Source organism: Musca vetustissima, unplaced genomic scaffold, assembly GCF_032173495.1.
Source record: "Musca vetustissima isolate MV318-11 ecotype Yass unplaced genomic scaffold, APGP_CSIRO_Mvet_v1 utg1439, whole genome shotgun sequence".
Taxonomy (NCBI): Eukaryota; Metazoa; Arthropoda; class Insecta; order Diptera; family Muscidae; genus Musca; species Musca vetustissima.
Genome location: NW_026882330.1, coordinates 7,539 through 31,712, shown reverse-complemented (window position 1 = coordinate 31,712; position 24,174 = coordinate 7,539). Strand labels below are relative to the sequence as shown.

General features: G+C 34.0%; 1 protein-coding gene across 1 annotated transcript; it reads right to left on the bottom strand.

Annotated features, from left to right (window-relative positions):
- Positions 1-249: 249 nt before the first annotated feature.
- LOC133328680 (uncharacterized) lies at positions 250-24,174 on the bottom strand. The gene is made up of 13 exons (XM_061537223.1): positions 24,097-24,174; positions 21,566-21,665; positions 8,308-8,421; positions 6,749-8,084; positions 4,379-4,469; positions 3,261-4,237; positions 2,602-2,778; positions 2,342-2,534; positions 1,915-2,179; positions 1,682-1,859; positions 1,576-1,587; positions 578-1,488; positions 250-499 (listed from the first exon to the last, which is right to left on the bottom strand). The coding sequence occupies exons 1-13, from the start codon at positions 24,172-24,174 to the stop codon at positions 261-263; spliced, it is 4,671 nt and encodes a 1,556-aa protein (XP_061393207.1). The 3' UTR covers positions 250-260.

The window sequence follows — 24,174 nt, the reverse complement described above, 5'->3', positions numbered from 1 at the left end:
ATCAAATCGCCACAGCATACTTATTCCAAAATTTTCAAGAGATACCTCTTGCCATCCATGAAGTCATTGTATGTGTGTAGGAATGTTTAAAATTTACTTTATTTCGAACCTGTCCAGTATAATGTTTTTTTTTCTGTTCAAACTACTGTAGTTGTGGCAGAATCTTTTAACAGCCATAATTTTAATTTTTCAAAACCTTATCATTGCAGATGGACATGTTTTATACGATTCTCCAATAGATGAAGAATTTAAACCGTATCCTACCTACTCAGTAGAGCCTCCACATTGAGAGTAATTTCAGGTTTCTTTATATTGCTATGATCTTCCATGGGAACTGTGGTGTTGGAGTTAACTGAAGCCGTGGTTGTTGCCGTTGATGAGGCATCTGTGGTGGGGCTTTCCATGATAACACTGTCGCGCAGGGGCAGACCACCATTCAATGATCTCGAAGGGGCCGGTGATGTTGGTGCTGATAATAAAGTGGGTGGCGATGTGGACGAGAGATATCCCCCGGCAATTCTTCTCGGCGACTTTCCGGTCATCCCTGTTTGTAGTGGTGCTGTCGACGGCGGCGGAGGTGGCGATTGGGCATCCACTGTGGACGGTGGACTACGATTCATGTTGCTATCTAAACTACTGTGCTGCTGCGACGAAGCCGGCGATAATGGTATCTCCTCGATTTTCTCCAAATCCTGCGCTATGGAATTTGAGTTTTGTTTATGGATTCGATTTATAGTCCCCTTGGGACTTCTTGAGGTATCATGTAGTATAGGAATCTCGAGCATTGAAGACTTGTTCGACAACGACATGGCGTGATTGGATTGTAAGGAAGACTGATGATGTTGTTGATGGTGGTGATGTTCCGATTTCGAGTGTGTATCATCACGATCCAGGCTAAATTGACGTCGCAACAAACGCGATGAGCCGGGTTTCTCAAATCGACTTGTTTGGATTGGTAAATTGCCGCTATTGCTTTGTGTGTTGGCGGCTGGACCAACACCACCACTGTACAGATATTTGCCATCATAAAATTGGGTGAGGTTACTTTCACTTGGACTGAGGCATTTATAGTGATTGTAAGGTGAACTAAGATCCATCATTTCTTCCAATTTCTTATATAACCTGGACGAAGATCCAGCCGTCGAGGATGGCAAACGATTAAAATTGTTCGGATTCAGGAGATTATCTGTTGCCAAATCGGTTATTTTTCTTGGTTGTGGTGATGTTGTGGGCGTCTTAATGGGGAATTCCGGACACAATGTCATGTTGGGACTTATGGTTGTGGTCGAATTTGAATCCAGCGAATATGAATTGGGTAGGTTGGGCGATGAAACTTCCACATTTGTGGGTGGTGTTATTTCTACTTTCACTTCGACGGATTCTCCCGCAAGGGATGATGATTGGCTGGACGAGGGATTTGTACTATTGCGTGATTTATTTGCCTGAGCTTTCAGGGTAATGGAGTTGCGTATCAATGATTCATCCAAACTGCAATTAAAGGTACAGAAAAGGGAAGGGGAGAGAAAGTGTCATTATTTTGAATAATTAGGATTTTATTTTTGTAAAAATACCTACCCATGTGATTCTCTATAGTTATAGTTAAAAATTAATCCGCCGCATTTAGTAAAAGACTAGTAATGTTAGTTGTATAATTAGTTGGTGGATAATTCCATAAACTTACCCGATCGGTGGGGGATTTGGCAGGGGTTTATCAAACCCCTTTTTGCCTAACAACCAAAATGTATTCATCATTCCTTTGCCTTTGATTTCAATTAGTCCCCGGGGTTCTATCATGTAACCGCCACGGGCTTCCAAACGATTGCGGGTTTCTTGTGACATGTGTATGCGCCAGGAGGAACCTACAATCGGTATTTAGTCAAAACGGCATATGAAACACAATTTTCATTCCCTTACCTGTCGATTCCATACGTGAAGCTGTATTAACTGTATCACCGAACAGACAATATCGTGGCATGGTTAGACCAACTACACCAGCACAACAGGGCCCTGTATGCAATCCAATTCTCAGCTGCAAAGGTACTCCTGGTAAATGTTTAACATTGAAGCGACCACTTTGATGTAATAGATCTAGGGCCATGGTAGCAATTTGCTCGGCATGATCTGGTATCCGCACAGGAAGGCCACTCACAACCATATAAGCATCGCCGATTGTTTCGACCTTTTAAAATGAAAGAGAGTTGTTAATTTGGAAAACCTAGAAACAGTTCATTTCATTTCAACGTTCAAAGTTTCATTCTAATACGCTTTTATCGATCGATTAAGGTTGAAGCGTATGAAAATAAATTGTTTATAGTTTCTATGGTTTTAATCCACGTTTTACCTTGTAAACATTATACGCATTTATGGTGGCATCAAAAATCGTATAAAGATCATTTAGCAGATCGACTACTTGCACCGGGGTACAGTGGGCAGCTATCGTTGTAAAACCAACGATATCACTGAAATAAATTGTCACATCGGAAAATTCTTCTGGTTCAACGGCCAAGCCCATTTTTAATTTTTCAGCCACAGAACTGAAATTTAATATGCAAAAATATATTCAAAATTCGTTGTTTTGAGTTCACTTTACAAATCACCCACCTTGGCAACATTCGATTTAGGAGTTGCTCAGTCTTTTTACGTTCCATATCCAATTGATCGGTACGCTCACGTATCAGCTCTTCCAAATTGTTGGAATATTTTTCGAGCATTTGAAACATTGTATCGACGAAATTTACTTTCCTTCCATGATTTAATAACTTGAAACGTTCATAAACTCTGTTCCGTTTTGATTTGCGGAGGTTATCACATGCAGTCATCGTTTATGGCAATACCAGGACCATTATTATCGTCATCATCAGGATAGTTTTTTTTTTATATTTATAGCGACGACATTGACATCGTCAATCAATCAGTTGTGTTAACATTTGTCCAACACAGTCCGCAATAAGTGCGGGAACAGAGTGTGTGTGTGTAGTAGTGTGAGTGCATATTTGAAAACGGAAATGAAGAAGAAGCAATAAATAGGGAAATCAATATGAAATTATCATAAAAACAACGTTTATTTTTTAATATTTGCATTTATATGCTAATGGATTAGGGCGTAATGACAACATGTAAATAAAATAATTATAACAAATTTAATTTTATATTTTGAACTATTTAAAATTATTATTCTAAACATATGTTTCTAAAATGTTTTAAATACTTTTGAAAATTTATATTATGATTTTCTAAATTGCTAATTAATCAATACTCACGAATTAAAATCTGGACGCATTTCCGGCTGTTCAGCCCAACACTGACGCATTATATTTATTGCTTCTGGTGGTGCAGCACCCTTCGATACCGATGGCCGTATTAGCGGTGGCGGCTTTTTAATTTTCGCTATTATCTCCTCCGCCGACAATGACAGCATACAATAGGGTTCACCCCTCACCACAACCTCTTGCATGATAATACCAAATGAATAGACATCACCTGCTTGCGTGTACACCATACGTGAATGATGATGATTGTGGTGTGAATGTGGTTTTACGGCCCTCAATAGTTCGGGTGCACACCACAGCATCTCTTTGGCCGTCCTTGGTGTCTGTTGCAAGCCCTGAGCCTCATAGAATTGAGGCAAACCATAATCGGTTATTTTGAGTACCCAACGTGCATCGACCACACAATTGCGTGATGTTAATGTGCCGTGAACACGTAACGGTGAGGTGTGCAAATAACGCATGCCACGCACCAAATCGGTAAGCAAACTCAAACGAAAAGACCAATCCAATTTGATTTCGTCCATAATGAGGACATCTTGCAGAGAGCCCCGTGAACAATAATCGAACACCATGGCCGTGCGATTAGGATCGGATAACCAACCAATAAGGGGATTTATATTTTCATGGCGCAGACCATGGGCCATAACCAATAGGTCCATGGCCTTGGATTTTAATTCGGTTGAACCGTTGAGTGGAATTTCTTTGAGTTGTACTAAATCACCATTGTAGCGTGCTCTCATATCCAATAAGGCTGGATTGTGGCGGGCCAAACTGGCTGAGCCCGAACTAGTTTTGCCATTTAAACCATTGATTTGTGTTGGCCCTGATGCTCCGGGTATAAGAAAGCCTAGATTTTTCAATGAACCAATGGAACCTTTTAACAAGTCAGGCTTATCGACTTCAGGACCACCAAATTCCTGTAGCTGCTGAAGCCAACAGCAGAGCATGGCCTCAATACCTTCATCAACCTGAAAGAGGGTCAAGCATATACAATCAATTAAATAATAATATAATTTGTATTTTAGAGGCAAAGGATCGATTTCGAGTTATTAAAGATCTCAAATATTAGGGGAAATATAAAAAATATAATTTTTTATGAGAATACTTACTCTTCTTGAGTCCACTGGGAAAACGAAATCATTTGAAGACAAGACAATTTTATTGGGACCTTTGGATAATCGTTTGCGAAGCAAATAGTTCCTGGAAAATATGAAAAAAATCTCTTAGAAGGACATCGAAAAAGTGAAAAAGCTGTAGAAGTTAAATAAATCAAAAATTGAAAAATGTTTAGTTCGACATATTCTTCTTCTACTTTGCAAGCCCCTAATTTTATAATTTTAAATAGTTAATTTCTTCACTAATTTTTGTTATCTTAAATGCACTGCAAAAAGCACACATTTATACATACATCTACAAGAACGTGGTTTAACAATCTCTCTGGGGGTAAGCTATACGAGTATATAAATAAACGCAACGCGTGTCAATATGCGAATGCTTGAAGGCATTGCATCTCAACAGGTGCCTATTCGTTAAAAAATTGCCAAGGTTACAAAATAAAAATATGTTCTTTGTTGTGTTGAAAGCGTTGTGAATGTGGTTAAAAATAAAACTTAAATGTAAAATCAATAAATATATAAATATCTGTCTTCTATTTTATTCACCTAATTCTACCTTTTTTATACATAAATTTCAACATGAGATTTGTATTTAGTCCAGGAAAAATCATAAAAAAATATTCGACCCATGTCAAGGTGTAGAGTATAATTATTTTATTACATGGTCTTTTTTCGTTCTCCTTGATTTTGCCATTAGCCGCTGTTTTAAGATTTCCTTTTTTATTATTCTTGCCAAGAATAATTATGTACTGAGATTATATTCTTTAAAACTCTGTGAATGGTTTATGTATTATAACGGTTATTAAAACTTTGTTTCAACTCATGAAATGTTATCCTCAACTACAACATGCATACACACACATACCAACTCACATAAAATATGACTATAGCACAAGAGATCATAACTATCATCTATGGTATTATAACTGTAAAAATATCTACTCATCTGTGTCTGCCTGTTTGTGTGTGTGTCTGTTGGTGAGCGCGTGTATGTGTGGCTTAGTTGTGATGTGACAGAATAACAAAAGGCCCATAAAAAATTAAGTTAAGACAAAAGAGCCTCTTTAAGTGGAAACACAAAACACAAACAACAGGAACAATTATGCTCATATACAATGAACAGTGTGTTCCCACACATACACACACATACGATGGCACACTCACACGTAATGTTGTGTTTGGTTTGGTTTGCAGGAGCAGTGTTTGTTCATCATAGCTACTGGAATAGTTATAGTGTCAGAATTTTCTTTTTTCATACAAAGGCTAACAGACAGCTATGACTTAACAATGAAAGCCTCGGAAGTATGCATGTCCGTGCAGATGTACGTATGTATATGAAAAATGTATGTGGTAATAAAGTATTTATGAAGACATTTGTTACAACCATAATGTCTTCGGATATTGAACGGAAGGCTATGTCCATTATGTAGTGTTTTGTTCAAATAAATGCCAATGAATAGCACTGTATTTAATTAATATTTCTTGAATTTTTAACGATTTTATTTCGAATATTATAAAAATATATTTCATTTGGAATTTACATTAGAGCGTATTTCAAAATTCTAATAATAAAAATTGAAACCTTTATCAATTTTTATATAGGGGTCATACAGATCGATACATTAAAATCATAATCATTCTGTATCATGATATTCTACGTAGTGCTTTTTATATCATTTACCTTTTCCAAGCTATTTCAATGGGAACAAAAGCGTCTAACCTGGTCTCGTATTGGTTATTGAAATCGTATTGGTTTTCGTTGCCTGGAATGACAAAATACAGGCACTCTCTTTGGAAATTCAATTCAATGAAGATATGTTATGTTTGGAGGAACTTTTATGGTAAAACTTACAAAACCTATATTGAAAAATCCTCAGGAAGGAGTTTTTTTCAATTTTCATTAACACTGAATGCAAAATTACATGCCATTCTGCTGGATAAAAATTAATCTGCGCCAAATGTGTGTGGGTCAGACTTCTGTCTGTTCTCACCTTACTATTCTTCCATAAACAGACCCCAAACAATGCGACAAAATTATGTATTTAGACATTGTCTAGCAATTAAAGTCGAATACAATCTCTCATATTTTTTATAAGATATTATTTGTTTATTATTTTTGGCATTCCGTCCATTTTAACAATATATTTCTTTTAATCCTTAAAGACCATTTACCAAATATGTCTTTAAATAATAACTCGGCACAGTTTTACCTTTTCGAACTCATTTTGACATCGAGTGCACCTGAGAAGAAAACTTTCTTCTATTTTTTCCCTTAAAATTATCAAAGTTTTTTTCTGTTTGATCTATAATTCCGTGCTTGATTTTTATACCTTACATTGGTGTTATTGTTGTTCGTGTACTTACCTCATGGCAATACCAGCAGCCACACTAGCCACGATTATTGCCATCAATAGAGAGGCTGAAATGGCAATAATCGTCCAACAAAACGAACCACATTGCCAAAGTTGACCTGTGCTAACCAGAAGCCAATCATCGTAGCCGGGCCGTATTGAGTGGGTGATGTATGTCTTCAAGTGGATTTCGTGTTGTTCCAGTATCAGTAGGGGTCGCCATTTAAAGGCGGCTGCAGATCTTTCTGTAGGCATTGTTGCATTGACACCGCCGATGCCAGCCGATGATAAACTTTTCAAATGCTTCCTGTCATTGTTGCTGGTGTTCATGGTGGCGGAGGTTGCGATGGTGGTGTTGGTGTCGGTTTTGGGTGTGTTGGTGGCATTAAAACTTTTTTGACTTCCGTTGCTGCCTGTGGCTTTTGACACAACGGATATAGGACTTGTTAAGGCCGCCCCCTTTCGCACCACATCGAGTACAATGAAGTCGTATTTTGGCACATGTTCCGATTCGTTAATTAAGGGTTTAGAAAAACTTTTTGCCGTGTCACTTGCCTCCTCTTTTGATGGGATTGCTGGCGTTGGCACGATGTTGGCAATTAGAAAATCGTAAAAGTTGAAAAAATCTATAAAACTACGAAGTTTCTCTATTAAACGCTGTTCATCAAATTCCCTGAAATGTTTATGGCATAATTCCGCAATGACATTGCGGAGGCTTTCATTGTTCGCGCCCACTGTGTCAAGGCATTGTTGATAGTTTTGGCAAATTTCATTTAAATCCTGATGGGATTTATTTATGTACGGACAAGGTGATAGCCATTCGTATAACAGCTGTAATTTGTTGTCCTCAATGTGACGCTGATGTTGATGACTGACATTTGCAGATGTTTTATGGTCATCTGCTGATGATGATGGGGGTTTGCCTTCCATTTCACTTGTCGTGTCATTGAAATCGTTCTCCCTTAATTGCAAAACCTTTGTTACCGATTTGTCCAAATGAATAGGCCAATCGCTATTTGCCTCCTCGGACTGGGCTGCCGGCTGGTTGTTCTGTAGCTCCTTACGTTTGCGATTTTGGCGAAAATTCTGCACCAAGTTAATGCCATTGTCATCGAATGCCACATTAAGGAAATGCCGATAGTTGTCACTCAGCACCGTTAACAGTAGCAGATTGGACATTAGAGCCGATTCCGGATTAATACGTGTCAGATATTTGTAGAAACGATTCTCGGCATTAAATGATGTCGCCACAATGTCAATGAGCAGCACCTTGGTGTGAGATAAGGACTCCAATTGGCTTAACAGTCTTAGTGTGCTGTCATCGTTCATTGGCGCCGTAATGATAATTGCTACAACACGAAGACAAAGAGATTCATTAACAATGGGAGTTACAACAAACAGACAAGCAAACGCACACACATACGTACTCGCACGCACACAATAAACATAATGAGAAGATTTGCTTGGTTGAAAATGAAATTTACATATAGAAAAGTGTCTCTGTCTTTGACTGTGTCTGTCTGCCCGTCGTGCTTGCGTGTAAATCACCGAATATTTGAACTGCGCACTTACCTTTGCCAAAGTGATCTTCGACATGCAGGTCACGTATATCATCTTCTCCGATTTCAATTTTATATGGGATATGCATGTTGGCGGCAATGGCCATTGGTAGTGCCCAATTTTCATCTATAAAAGCAGGAAAAGGAAAAAAATAAATGTTTGATTTTCTTATCATTGTAAACATTGTGAGGGTGTTAGTGTGTCTCTGTTTGTGTATAAGTCCAAATATTGTTTGGGGCATGAAAAGTGTTGTTGGCATAAGATTAACATTGGAAAAATAAATGTCAAATCTAGCAGAGTTTATACTTGAAGGCAATTCCTATAAAATTGATTGAAAATCTTTAAAATACCTAACAGAACCTCAAACAGTCGCTAAAGAGTTCATTTCGTTGGAAATATGCCATTAGCCTATAATTTTGTTAGTAGACTGCAATTACAGGCATTTTTTAAAGTGACATAACCTCTTGGTATTTGAAACTACTTAAACTCGAAATTTTATATTTGGGACCTTATGGCGTATGATGTTTGCATTTAAATCATTTATAATATTTATAACCTTCCTTTATTTTTAATTCGTTTTTATGCTAATCAGCTAAACTTTTGACAATATTAATAAACTATATTGTGTGTATAAAGGCGATATCCCAAATATGTTTAAAATACACATTTTAAAACATAAATGTGGTGCAGAAAGAAATTAAAACAAAATTGCTTATTATGATGCAAAAAAACTAAATGCTTGTAATTTGTTTTTTTTTTTGTACTGAAGGGCATTAAAAAAGCGGTAAAGGGGTTCATACTTCTATTGCATTTACTGAAGCCGGCACTGCTGTTGTGACCATAAAGTGGTAAACGAACATTCACGCCAAACATCCTGCTCTGAACATCGACATTCGAATCTCCCAATGGCGGACGCATACAAATCATAATAAAATAATGTTATGGCTTGCGGAGTCATTACCATCATAAATGTGTCACCGAGGTATTGTAAATTATTATTTTTTGTTTGCACTGCAATAAGGTCTCTCTGTTCACATTACAGAAAGTTAGAACGGGAGGGAGAGAGAGGAAGATGAAGAAAGAGAGAGACTGAATTTTATGGGATTTCTAAAGAATGTGAATGTGTTAGTTTGTTGTGTTTGATTGTTGTTGTAATATATATGTACATAATTATATTTGTAATTAGTTTGAATCCTACTACAACCAGTAAAGTGGTCATTGAAAAAAGGAAATAAGAATCATGGATGTGTTAATAATCCTTTTATTTTAATGACAAGAAAATTAATTGCATTTTGGATTATTCTTTGGAATACAATACTTTATAAATAATGTGTATATTGCTAAGTTGTTTTATATAATATATTAGGTATTAAGTATAAAAATTATGTATATATACACATTTTCTTAATTCAGTTCGAGAAGTACCACGGCGAATTTGAAACGTCAAATTAAAAAAGTAACCCAATATCATTATATTTACATGTTTCAAATGTTATTCAAAACATTTCAGAAATACCCAGTTAAATTGTTTATTGTTAGGTGACCATACGTCCCTTTTTTTGGAGGACAATCATCTATAAAATTTATGTCCTCTATCTTTCATCTATTTCTATAATTTGTCATCATTGCCATGTGTATATTTAAAACCTCTATTTTACATTTATTTTTGTAAATTAAAAAAAGTTAATAAATACATTTTATGAAATTTCAATGAAATATTTAAAAAAGAGTCCGAATCTTAGTAGCAAAACAATATAACTGCCCGCATTTTCAATATTTTCAGTATTTTAGACACATTTTTCAACCGAATAGGCTGTAATTTGATATTTTGGTTTCCTTTTATTTTTTTAATATTACGAAAATTTGCCATCAAATGTGGTGTAATTTACTATTCCTTGTGGTATAGGGGTTGCAAAATATCCTATGTAGTCGACATAGGTCTACTTCTTTGCTATGTTCCTTATATAAAGATCCCAGGATTATTCGCTTCGGGCCGGTCGTACTTAACGACTTTTTAACCAATTTTATATATTTATAAGTAACTATAAATGTAAGCTTTTACACATATTATTATTTTTATTAAAAATTTACTTATTTTCTTTTTGTCCTCTATTTTAATTTTCAAAATCTGATCGCCTTATTTATTGTGACTATTTTTTAAATTATCCTAATAAAACTTTTTAACAAAAATTGCTTGGTATTGGAAGGTGAACTTATGGATCCACGTTAAGTCTACATCTAGGCCAAGTTTGACGTTTTTTATGTGGATATTCTATCTGATCTCTACTTAATTTGAAATCCTTTTTAACTTTTATTGGTACGGGAATTTACTGTTTGCCGCATATATATTATAAAGAGGTTCGCACTTGATTTCCCCCTAATGGGATATTATTTAGGGTATTCATTCGATTTAAATTATTTTTTATTTAATTTATATATACATTCATTTAGAGCTCAATATTCATTTTACTTTTATGACATTTCTTATTTTTTGGAAATTTATCTCTATATATAGAAAACGTATTTATTGAATTTATTTAATTTATCCCTAAGCTCGAGAAAATGGTATTAACATTAATGTGTTTGTAATTCTTAAATTCCCAGAAAAATATTCAACAAATCTGGCATTTGAACGAGCCGCCCATCAACTCAGGCACACATTCACACGCATTTGTGAAAGGCAATAAATGCATTAAAGAGAAAACAATTCGTTAAAATGTTTACAAATCCTTTGCTGCTCAAAATAAAAAAAAATAGAACGGAAACGAGCATATCAGAGCTGATGATGAAACTTTTTAGAAATATTTGTCTGTTAGCTAGCACCATAAACGATGCATGTTTCGTGTGGGAATATTAAGTGTAAATACATGTTATGTGCACACACACACACAGTCACATACTGCGGAAGGAGGGTAGAGCCCCAAAGATAAATTGTTTGATTAATATGTGTTCCGTGTGTCTGTGTGCGCGGAGGACGAATTGCAGTTGCTTGGAAATCATAAAGGACGCATTCCCACTGTAATATATTTGTTTGTAGCACTGCCTGCAAGTTTGGATATCTCCTTGGTGCATATCCTTGAAGATGAGTTGAAAGGTAATTTTGCCATTAAACCTGAAGGCATCTCAAAATAATGAAAAACAAGTGGCTGTCATTCATTCATGACTGTGTGTGTAGCACTGCCATGCTGATGTCACAGTAAAACTGGTTAAGCTGCTCTGGCAGTGCTATTCGGCCCAGATGTTGTTGTGAGTAAAAGTTCTTTGCAGATATGCCAACCCAAAAAGAATATCTCATGCTTGAGTTTCATGTTCTCCCCCTTTTGTAGGTCGTGCACTTTAGGGGCGTGCTCATATTTCTGTCAGTGTGTGGGTGTGTGGCTGAACAAATTTCTTAACAAACTCAATTAGTGTGCAATTAGTTCAACATACATACCCACACATTTACATTTATGGTGCGCTAGTTGCGTATGTAAGTAACATATTTTAGGAGAATTGAAAGGGGTATGGAGGAAGAACTTAATATTAGAATAAATATAATTAGTGTGGGTTAAGATTGCATGTGTGGGGATATTGAAATTTGAAAAATCCAAAATATGAAAATTAAGTCAATAAATATTGAAATTAATGTTTATTTACTAGTCTGTATTACTACATAGTCTTTATAATACATTCTAACCACCATGGTGTGTATATTAATTTGGTTTTATTCTATTTGCTCCACCTCGAAATATTCCCATACAGTATATTTATAAATGCTTGATCTGTGAAATGTTACACACTCATTGGTCGGAATTTTGACAATTTTATACCGACATAGGTATTATTTCTGGGATATTTGGTACCGAAGAAATCCATATCGCCCAAATAACTGGGCCCATTAGAACACTTTTGAAACACTCGAATGAATACACCGGTTATTTTTGTAAATTACTTTAATTGGTATTGCTATTTTTTAGTTTTCTTTTAACTTTTAATTCCCCGTTTCACTCTACGAAAATTGCCAACTGAAGTTTGTTGTAAAAAATGGGGTTGTTTCTTTAGAAATTAAATAGTATTGTCTTGTCTTAAGGAGTTTATTACATTTTAGCAGTTTTAATACTTTCCAAAATGTGTAGTACCAATTTCGAAATCCTTCACATTGACTCAATACTGAGTGCATTTTATGCACGCAGTCTGTGATGCAGTATTTGTAATAGAAGATTATTTCAAATTCTTGTAAATTTTAGTTATAATTAAATTCAGCTATATTTCGACAAAGTTTCTATTAAGTGGTGCAACACAAATTATATCTAACTCCAGTGTATCCATTTTTCTGTAATTATAACATTAAATTCTCAACAGCACTGAAGACATACTCGTTCTCTTGTAAGAAACGATCTTATTTATATATAGACTAATACATCCTTTATATTTTCTTCTTGGAAAAAAACTTCCGTCAATTTTGTTATCAACTTTTTTTTTAATATTTGTTCCTCTACGCTGAGGGAAACTGTTGTACCCATGATAATATCAAGAAATGCTGCTGGAAGTTTCATCGAACAATTTCTATTTGCTCAAGAATGTGGGAATGTTTATCTTTTTCTCGTTGTTGTTGACCGCCTTGAAGTATTTTGAAGAAATAAAACAAACATTTCAGTTTTAATTTGTCTTTCAAGAAATATGAAAATACGAAGAAATAGAGAAGAACCAAAACAGACAGCAAAGCAAATGTAGAAATTAAATGGAATAAAAGAAGTTTTCTGCTTTAGTTTGTCAGGATGTTGTTCTTGCTTTTCTATGTATAGCAGACGCACACACATACATACAAACAACAATTATTACTGAAAGAAAAGTTAAGTAGTAGTAAGAGTGCATGAGTGTGTGTGTGCGTGTCTGCCATTTCGGTGAAAATCCACTTCACAGCTTATCAATACAGCCACAGAAAACAGACATTTTCTACAAATTAGGGTAGCACAAGGATACCACAACCATGCTTATGTTGTCTTGGTTTCTGGTTCTGTGTGTGTGCACATCTGTGTGATAATTTGTGTTCTTTTCTCTTCCACTAGTGTGGCTGCTTTACAAATGTATCCGTTTTTCCCAGTTTGGTTTGTAAAGAAAACTCGAAGGAAAGTGCAAAAAGAAGACGAAAAAAACAATATACCAAGCATCAAAGTTAATTACCACTGGAACCGTGGCTATACAAAACCAACACTAATCAGATTTGTAAAGTAATCAGTTGTCCTGGAAGTGAAGGCATTGAATACCGCTGAAATCTCCCTCTTACCATCCTCCTCACCACCACCGCTACCCCCAAAGTACTATGGCTTCTGTAAAATGTTGCATTAAGAGCTACGTTTTTCTTCTGTCATCGGGAACATTGTTAGTAAATATATTTAGTGTGACATTTGTGTAAAGAAAAACAAAAGCCAACGCTGAAAGGAATTCACAGGACCTCACTGGTTTCACTTTAGTTGAAGTTCTTAGCAAGGAAGGAATTATAAAGCAAGTTGTTGTTGTTAGTTGCTTGATTTCCAGTTGATGCAGCAGCTATCAAAGGCAACAGCTAGAGAATTATCAAATGTCAAGGTGCAATGTGTTTTAATGAATTAATTTTGTGGGGGGAAGAGGAATTATCACTAGGATTCAGTTTCTACTTGTGTTAAATTGCATCTTCCCATATGGAGTTTAAAAAGTAAAACAACATTTTTTTTTGTTATTAAGTAGGGAATTGTATTTTTAAAAGCAAATTACAAATTAAAATCACAGAAACTCTTCAAAATACCTATTATGGACAGAGTTTCAAACGAGTTTCCCCATTGGACATTGTATGCGAGAGATAATCTGCATATTATAAACTGGAAAGGCGGAATTAAAGTTCTGCAAACCAAATTTGTCAAGGACCATGAAAACTAACATGGGTTTGTATTGATTTATTTTATAAAAAGCTTTCAGAGTAGAAATTACAAATTTCAATTAAATTGCTTTAAAATCCAGTTAGATCCTTAAAGAATCAGGTGGGAAAATTCGATTGGAAAAAAATATGTTTTCAAAATCGTATATATAAATTTTTTGAACGTTAGAATTGCCTATAGATAATATACAAAAGCGAACATAATTGTATGTTGTACCCAATACAACCGATTAAACAAAACGTATAATAAGCTCGAAAATGTAAAATAGACTTCTTACGGTTCGTTCTCCAAAGAGGTATTGAAAGAAATGTAGAAGCCCGTTAAAGTTGGCATTATTGGTCCAAGTTTAAATTGTTCCGGCACATTTTAGATATTTGAAAATATCGTATTTTGTAGAAACATTTGAATATTCTTCATATTCTATTGAGGCTTGAAAAACGAACAAAGTACATTAATCAACAGCACCCAGCTAAGATGTTGTAATTTAGTTTTGTAAGACTTTTTTTATAATTCCATAAAAACATAATCCATTTAATAAGGACAAGAAGTCATAAAAGTCCTTATCAGTATCCTCAAACAAAAATTGCAGCTGCTTACTGATGTAATACAATGGGGTTATAAAACTTGTCTGGTCCAAAAGTTCAATGACATTCAACCGAGATGGATGATATTTAAAAACACAATTGCAGTGCCGGCACCAACACCATATCCACCACCAATAAAAAAACCGCAACGATAATATTTTTATTTGGGAGACAATAAAACGAAGTAAAATGAATTGTGGCACAAAACAATGGTAAAGATGACTCAACAGATGCACGAAAAAACAACCTACAAAAAAAATTTAAAGCAATAATCATAAAGCAATGTGTTCCTTTTCTTTTTTGGCAGACGATTCAGTACTCTTATTTGACCGTTAAAACTTCATTACTCAATTAAAAGACTCAAAATTCAGAGGCCAGAATTCGAAATGTCCGGTCATGCAGATGTTGCATTTGTATACTCGATGCCTTGTTTTCATAAAGAATTGAAATTAAATAAGACCATATCCAATAACGAAGTTAAATAAAGCGCATCAATGCCATTGGAGGAGGCAATTAATAATGGGAACATTTTGTTTTGTTTTTCTTTTCAATTTTTAGTATACTTCAATATTTTTATTTTTTACCTTAACAATATTTAATGGCAGAAATTTTAAAGTTTTGTCAACAAAATGCCAAATTACGCCCACTACCACATGGTAATCGAATTTTCTTTTATTTTTCGTTTTTTCTTTATGTTAAGTTTCCTGTGATTTACTTTACGATTACATTATTTCATTCATACAATTCCACCATTCATATTTATATTAGAACTCACAGTTTTACAGATTGGTGGCTGGTAGTTATTTTATTGGAGGAGCGTATTCCCGCACTCCCAAAGAAAATGCCGTTCTCTATTTGAATTTCTAAGTAACGCCGGCTCTGTTTTGTTTTCAAAAGTATTTGTATGGGCTATTCCATGAAATTTATTTGAATTGCACAAAATATAAATGCAGAAAATTTTGGATGATGTATTCTACTGTCTACTAAATAAATACTCTTGTTGTTTGTAAATATGTTCTCGGCATATTTCCATTTTACATATATTACCGGGAGGCTTTTATGTCTAGGTCCTTTAATATTTCGAAATGCGGATGGGGCATTTATATGGGGGTCTTGTTAACGCAGGGAATTATATATTGAAAATATCGTATATTGGACCATATTTTTATAGATTTCTTTCAACATCCAATAAATTTGAATGCGAAATTATACCTCCTTCGGTTGGAAAATACGGCTTAAATCTTAAAAATACCAAAAATGTTAGACCTGGGAAAATTGTGGAACCGATATATCCAGATATATCGTAGCACCCCTTCATGTACTTCCTCTGAGGGTTTTTTTTTTGAATATTATTGAAAAGTAAATATATTTGGAACTATCTCATATATTTACATACACTTAGAGGATATTGGCATTGGCGTTAGCATGTTTACCAGTCGCATCGATAAAATTGGCGACACACGGATGTTTTCGATATTCCTGTTATATGGTTTTTTTTTTCAAATATAAGTAGGAGTAATTGTTTGTATGTAGACATATATAGTATGTACTTACATATGTTGGCGAATATAGAAAAAGCAAAAGAAAAATAATAACATTTCATTTAAATTGTATATACAAAAATTATACAGAATTTATATTCATCTCAATGTACGTACATACACTGTACATGTGTACCGACAAAAACAGAGACACACACACATTTATACATACAAAGTATATTGTGGAAAAAAAGAATTCCTTGATGAGTGTGAAAATTATGTGATGATGACAGATATTCCAAGTGGATCTCCTATTATATAAATTTCCATACAGTCAGGACATCATGTCATGCTTAAATGAATCTACGTGAGTAGTTCGATGTGAGCGGGTGTGTTTGTATTTGGCACATTTCTATGGATGATATACACTATGTGTGTGTGTGTTTTTCTTTTCCTGTAGGCACAATGGTTCTTAGTGAAGTGTTTTCTCTACTTTTTGTTATACGCGCTGTGTTGACACTATCATTATGACGCTCATGCCAATTTATAGTCCCAAAGGTTTCTTTCCTATTTAAGACTCTTGTACGGCTACTGATATATTGTTTTTGCCTTTTAGCTATAGAGGGTCACAAATGTGTTATACTAATAGTGGATTTAAATAGCCAAGGGCTGTTTCTTTGTTATTTTTTAGTTTAGTGTAAACAATGTTATTCCGTTGATTTGCACCCATGTACAGGCTTTGATGTGAAGTTTTATTCTTAATTTACATCTGTAATAAAAGTTGTATAAAATTGTACACAAAAAATTATTTGCAGACCTCATTCTATTATTAATCAAAGAAGAATTGTATCACTCCGCACTAATCCCATGTAATTAAGACGTTCATGCTTGTGCTTGATTTAATAATCCCATTCGCTATAATATAATAAATTATCGGTTAATTTTGAGCAACTAAATTATTTTGCTATATATGTAAAAAATAATTAATTACTGCAAATGTACACCACCCAATGTGGTTGGTTTCTGTCACATTACCATTTTTCGAGATGATTACAGAATGTAATGAAAATGGTTAATTGTTTTTTAACACGATTATCTTTTTTCCAATTTGATGTCAGTAATAATGTGTAATCAGACCTCCCTTGGCCAATATCGTTCTATGGTGAACGGAAACGGAAGGATGTGTGTTGATGTTAATAAATTAAATATTAATACAAATTTCACGCTGTGTTAATGTACGGATGTCGTCAGACTCCAATGACAGATTAACAAATAATTTATGTTGTTAACGCCAAATATGTTTGACATGTGTGTATGAAAATCATGACAACAAACGATTAAATTGTATATACATATGTATTTGTGTAATGTAAGTGTGTGAGTGCGTGACAACTGCAAAGATTGTGATATATAGGACGATAGCATTGGGGAATAACATAAATCAAAACATTTGGCCACATCTACATAACTCGGGTAGATCCCAGTCCTGTGCAGGTTGTATTACTATTTGAAAATTATATTTTTCAAAAATAGCTTCAATAAAATTATGATAATAAAATATATTACAAGTCCCTTTTAGGGAACACAAGTCTTAAAATTTTGAAGAAATTGGAATGACAATTTGGATAGAAAACTGGGCTATGAACTTCAACTTATGAACATATAACGTAAAATATGAACTTCTGATATGTAGAAACATGAACTTGTATTAAACATTTTATTGAGACGAATTTTTATACCATTCACCACACGAAATTTGGTACAGCGTACTAAATTAAGGCCACAATGATGTGTGCTATGTTTCGTAAAAATCAGTTTAGATTTAGATATAGCTCCAACATATATTTTCGTCTGATTTAATGTAAATGGTGCACCAAGGTCCCCATATATATTTCGATTTGCGCGAAATTTGGTACAGCGTACTGAATTAAGACCACATTGATGTTTGCTAAGTTTTGTGAAAATCAGTTAATCGTTGAAAAAAATCAGATTTAGATATAGCTCCCATATATATTTTCGTTTGACTTTTGTGACACGAAATTTTGCACAACGTATCGAATTGAGACTAGAATGACGTTATTGCGTTTTGTTGAAATTGCTGCAGATGCATGTACAGCTTTCATATATATTTCAAACGAATGTCTGATTGCGATTAAATTTTGGATAGTGCGGCCTACCGAATAGCTTGTATCAAATCTGCTCTGAATCGATTTAAATAAATTTGTGCCATTGTACGCAAATGACTCTAAACTTGCCCTAATGAAATGAAATTTAACATAGGTTTCTGAAAGGCATAAACATCACATATTCAAGTTACTTCAATTGCATGCCAATGTTCCTTCACCACCCATAGTGGTGAAGGGTATTATTTAATCGGTCCAGTTACTCTTGAAGAATCCGGAATATCTAATTACCTTTATGGTAATGTGGCCTTTATAATATGTGGCTTTAGATTTACATTGAGTTTTCTGCACCGATATTTTGATCTTCAAAAAAAGTTATGGGGATTTATGTAAAAACTTTCTATATATCGAAAATGGGCCGTGACTTTATTATTAAGACCACATTGATGTTTGCTAAGTTTTGTGAAAATCAGTTAATCGTTAAAAAAAATCAGATTTAGATATAGCTCCCATATATATTTTCGTTTGACTTTTGTGACACGAAATTTTGCACAACGTATCGAATTGAGACTAGAATGACGTTATTGCGTTTTGTTGAAATTGCTGCAGATGCATGTACAGCTTTCATATATATTTCAAACGTATGTCTGATTGCGATTAAATTTTGGATAGTGCGGCCAACCGAATAGCTTGTATCAAATCTGCTCTGAATCGATTTAAATAAATTTGTGCCATTGTACGCAAATGACTCTAAACTTGCCCTAATGAAATGAAATTTAACATAGGTTTCTGAAAGGCATAAACATCACATATTCAAGTTACTTCAATTGCATGCCAATGTTCCTTCACCACCCATAGTGGTGAAGGGTATTATTTAATCGGTCCAGTTACTCTTGAAGAATCCGGAATATCTAATTACCTTTATGGTAATGTGGCCTTTATAATATGTGGCTTTAGATTTACATTGAGTTTTCTGCACCGATATTTTGATCTTCAAAAAAAGTTATGGGGATTTATGTAAAAACTTTCTATATATCGAAAATGGGCCGTGACTTTATTATGGAGGGCTAAGTAAACAAATGGACTTATATGCGTTCATGATGGATGTGCGTTTCACCCGATTTAAATCATTTTCACTCCTTTTTCCAAAATATGTTGAAAATAAAGTGTATATTTGCTATTGCCAAGTCGCACGCCACACATTTCTATGAGAACCCTTTTGAAAAACACTTTCAACACACATGCACTCCGATGGATGTTTGTCAAATTTATATGTCTCAAATTTTAAAACAACATTCTTATGTTAATTTGAGTTTTAAAGGTAATATGAAATGTGTGTGTGTCTGTTTTGTTTTTGTATCCATCCGAAATCTCGTTTAGATCAAAGATATTACTCTAAAAGAAGCACCAACCTAATACAATAAGTGTCACATAATTCAGTGACTTTGAAACAACAATGTGATTGGGATAGGCCACCTTTCAGGTTTATGCCGTACGCTTATTTGCTGAGTTAAGGGATAACATAAAAATGTTAAAATAGCTTTAAAAGGTTATTTCAGAAATTTATCTCTTTGTTTATCGACAAGAAAGTTGTTAGTAAGATGAGTCGATGAGGGGAACGTTGGGGTGGTAGGTGTAGAATGTTTAGTCAAGTGTAGGATTTTTTCAATTTTCCGCTCTAATAACTTGGAAAAATGTTGTTGTGCCATCGCCACCACAATGAGTCATTCATTGTGTTTTTGTCCGGATTTTGTCTCAAAGTTTTCACAACATCAGTCTTTAGCTGGGCATCTTCAAAGAAGAACCTGAATATCATTAAAGGTCATTACAAAATATCACATCCTCTGCCGTCCCCCACATCAAGGATGATTCTTTGAATATGTTATTTTGTTGGTTGCTTAGGCGGCCTTAGTGTATTTGTTTAGAAAGCTTTCACATCTTTATGACACATTGAAATCACCATCCTCCTACCCAGCTAAGGAAGGAAATTAAAATTGAGGTAATAGCTTTAGTCAAAGGAAAAAACTACATTATGGCTCAGGCAATAAACAGGTTGTTGGAGATGTGTTTACGCTACACCAGCACATAGATAGTGATTGTTAGAGACCAGGAGTTTACTTTAAAGTTATATTCAATTTTTTAAAATCGTTCATAATTAATGTTTTCGTATATCACGAACAAGGGACGAATGCAGGGGCCAATTACCATCCCAAATTATGTTTTTCAAACAATTTTAGAAATGTCATATTGCAACAGCGGGCCGATCCGAAATAAAATCCTGTGTACCTCAGTGACAAAGTAATACTAATATAGTATTTTAGTTCCCAAATAACGCATTATATTTTTAATATAACTCCTCTGCCTTCCTCGTTTTGAATTTTAACGACTTTTTTGGCCGGTACTGCAGACTAAATTTTGTTTTACATTCTATTTATGAAATTATAAAAACAAACAAATTGTCTCGCCAACAAAGCAAGCCATTGCCAAAGATGCTTCAAGACGATAGAGAACGTTTAGCTTAAGTGCCTTTTATGATAACCCCATATAAATCTTCCACAAGAGAGAAAGCAAAACGTTTAACACCTTTAGCCAGACAATTTTCGCCAAATATCCACTTTCACTCTCCAGCATTGACTCAATTTAAATTTAAATGTAAATTTTCTTTGGAGTCGCTATTCCAACCTGCCAAGCAACCAGCCAGGCAGCCAGCTAGTCAACCAACCAATCTCGTCAGGCAGTCAGCCAGTGTTTGTTGTCTTATCATTCCACCAACACTACTACCCGAAATAAATATCCGACATAATACAATTAAGATGGAAACAAGATGGCAACGAAGTGTAGAAGGAATTGTCCCAAATAAAGTTAGTCATTCATTTTCACCAACACCGCACAAAACTACAAACACGCCGACAAAAAAAACAACAACAACACCGTGATGTAAAAATTGCTTAGATGTAAATAGATTTTGTAGAAATTTCCTTAAGGCAGGAGCAGGAACAGCAGCAGCGGAAAACAGAGAACGTGGTAATGGTTCCTACGGCGAGTAAGAAATCTCTGTGTTTACCATGCTGTTATGTTTGGTGTTTCGGTTTTATTTTATTTGGTTTTTTTCTGTTTTTCTGTTTAAGTGGGTGTTTATCAGTTTGCCGTTTTGTGTGTGTTTCACGCTTCTGCCTCCATTTACTTACCACCAACATAGATGTCAACTTGTGTCCAATTAAGTTTTGTCGCAATACTTTTAACGGCAAAGGAAATTGCCTCGTATGATGGTAGAAAATTGCTTGATTCCTGGAAGTAGATAAAACGAATAACAACAACAATCAGACAAAAAAGAAAAACAACAAATTTTGATTTCATAAAGATGTGTATGTATGTTTGTATGTGAGTGATTTTTTTTTTTTGACAGAATATGAATTTACATATAGATTTCCATATTGATTTTTAGTGGGAAATTCATTTGTGTTATTTGTATATATGAGTAATTTTATTGAAGTCTTATCAATATATAACACTAGAGATCTGATCTTTAAAATATAAATTTAATTTTAAAACATAAATATTTTATTAATAAATAACTATTTTTGAATACAATTTAGTTTTAGTATTCTCTCTTAGAAAAGACCAAAAATTGAAATCATTAATATAAATTTTCTGAGATTACGGTTCTATTCTTACGGTGGTATTACCAGTTTCAGTGTTTTGTTTAAATAAAATGTATGTTCCTTATTTTTACTATTATAACAAAATTTCCATTATGATATCGAATAATTAGTAGATTATTGCTGTACAGAAACAGGTCAAAAATTCGTAATATTTATTTTTGAATCATTAACATATAACAGAGCAAAATGGTATACTTTTTTAAATGTTTTGATATACGTTTTTATAGTATTACTTTCTTTTTTCACAAAAATCGTTTCATTGACACATGTAATGCACGATAGATTATCTTGTTAGAATACAAATCCATTATCCTTGTTTGCTCATTTTCATTTGTAAATCAACAGCAGTATTGATTTATTTGTACGTTGTTGTTGTTGTTGGTGTTATCAACAAGGATTACAAATGAAAGCCTACTCGGCTAATCGATATGCCATCATTGTTTTGTATTCGCCTTTTCATTATTGAAATTATAATAGATTTGTTTTTGAAAGCATTTTCATTATTTATGTACATTAACAGGCATTGTAAAGTGATAGTAGGTAGAACGGCAAAAGAGAATTTTTAATTCGATGATATTGAAAAGTATATATTTTGGAGCATTTATTTATTTATCCGATGTATATTCTCTCAGCTTTATCTTGCTTTTCAATAAGGATTTTGAACATTTTTGGAGGTTTTCAGCTGTTCAGAAAGTGTGAATCCCATGCGAAAAGATTTCGATATTAGATTAAGTTGTGGTATATAAAAACTTTTCAAGGTGGTCAATTAAAATATATTCATTTTATTTAGATTCAAAATATGCCCAAAGGTTTCTTACAAAAGACTACAAATAACAGATAATATATAATAACATATCATTTATTACCATTGTTATCTTGTAATACTTATTTCGATAAACATTCCAAATATGATATTAGGTTCACCCAAATCTAAATATAGTGCCAATTAGAACACATCAATATAAATTTAAAACTTTAACAATCTATATAGGATTTCCAAAACACGACAATCTTAATTCCAAATCTCAGGATTTTAGCTGTATCGGTTCATCTAAATCCAAATTATATCAAATTTAATACCATTTAGTACACATACGTACAAATTTACAAATGTAATGGAAATCTTATTGCCCACTGCCCAGCTCTATTGTTTCAAAAGTAGGGCCATTAGTACACATTAGTAGACCTTTCCAAAAATGCATACATATCCCAATTCAACAAAGGCCAAACCTATACCCAAAGAGTGATCTAAACGTTAAATTTCAAGATTCCAGCTCTACCGGTCTAACCAAGTACAAATTGTACCATTTGTAGTACGACCACGCAAATCCACGCAAATGTCTCAATCCTAATCCTTATTTAAAATTTCAGCTCCATCCGTTTCTTTAAATTCAAATTGTACCATACTTTAGCACAGTTTAGTACTTTTCGTATACATGAGTACACGCTTTGAAAACCACCTTCTTATTTCGATCCTACTTTTCAGCCTTAATTCTTAATTTGGATCAAGAGCGACCCTCAACTAAAATGTCAAGGTCCTAGCAGCAGGCGATTCGTCTGGGAGTTGATGAATCGTTAAATCAGTCAGTCAATCAATTTACTCTTTTATTAGTATAGATATAGGGAGAATGTAAGTTTCATCAAGCTTTACCGAAAACTCATTGGGCCAACATATTTTAGATATATTTTCTTTTATCATAAGAATCGAATTTTATACATTTATTTTTTTTGCATAGTAAAATAATAAAATATTCATTTTAAAAGGTTATTTAAAACAGTTTAACTAATTTTTGCGATTTTTTAAAATAATTCCTTTAAATGTTACACTTGGCACAGTTTTACAAAAACCCAAAACATTTTTTATTTGCCTTTTCACCATGATTTCTACCATCCCATTTTATTTTTATTTATACAACACATATTATTACCATATGTTGAAATCCACCTCTGGGTTTTGCACACAATTCTCACATCGGTTCCAACCAACAGCATTGGCTTTTCGGTGAATTCAGATTTTTGTTCCAATGCCACCGACGAACACAAGCCACTTTATTTACAATCAACAGCGGCAACGACAACATTTTGCCACGTTTAATGGTTGTATCTGTTTGAGGTTTATCACCTGCCTGGGACAT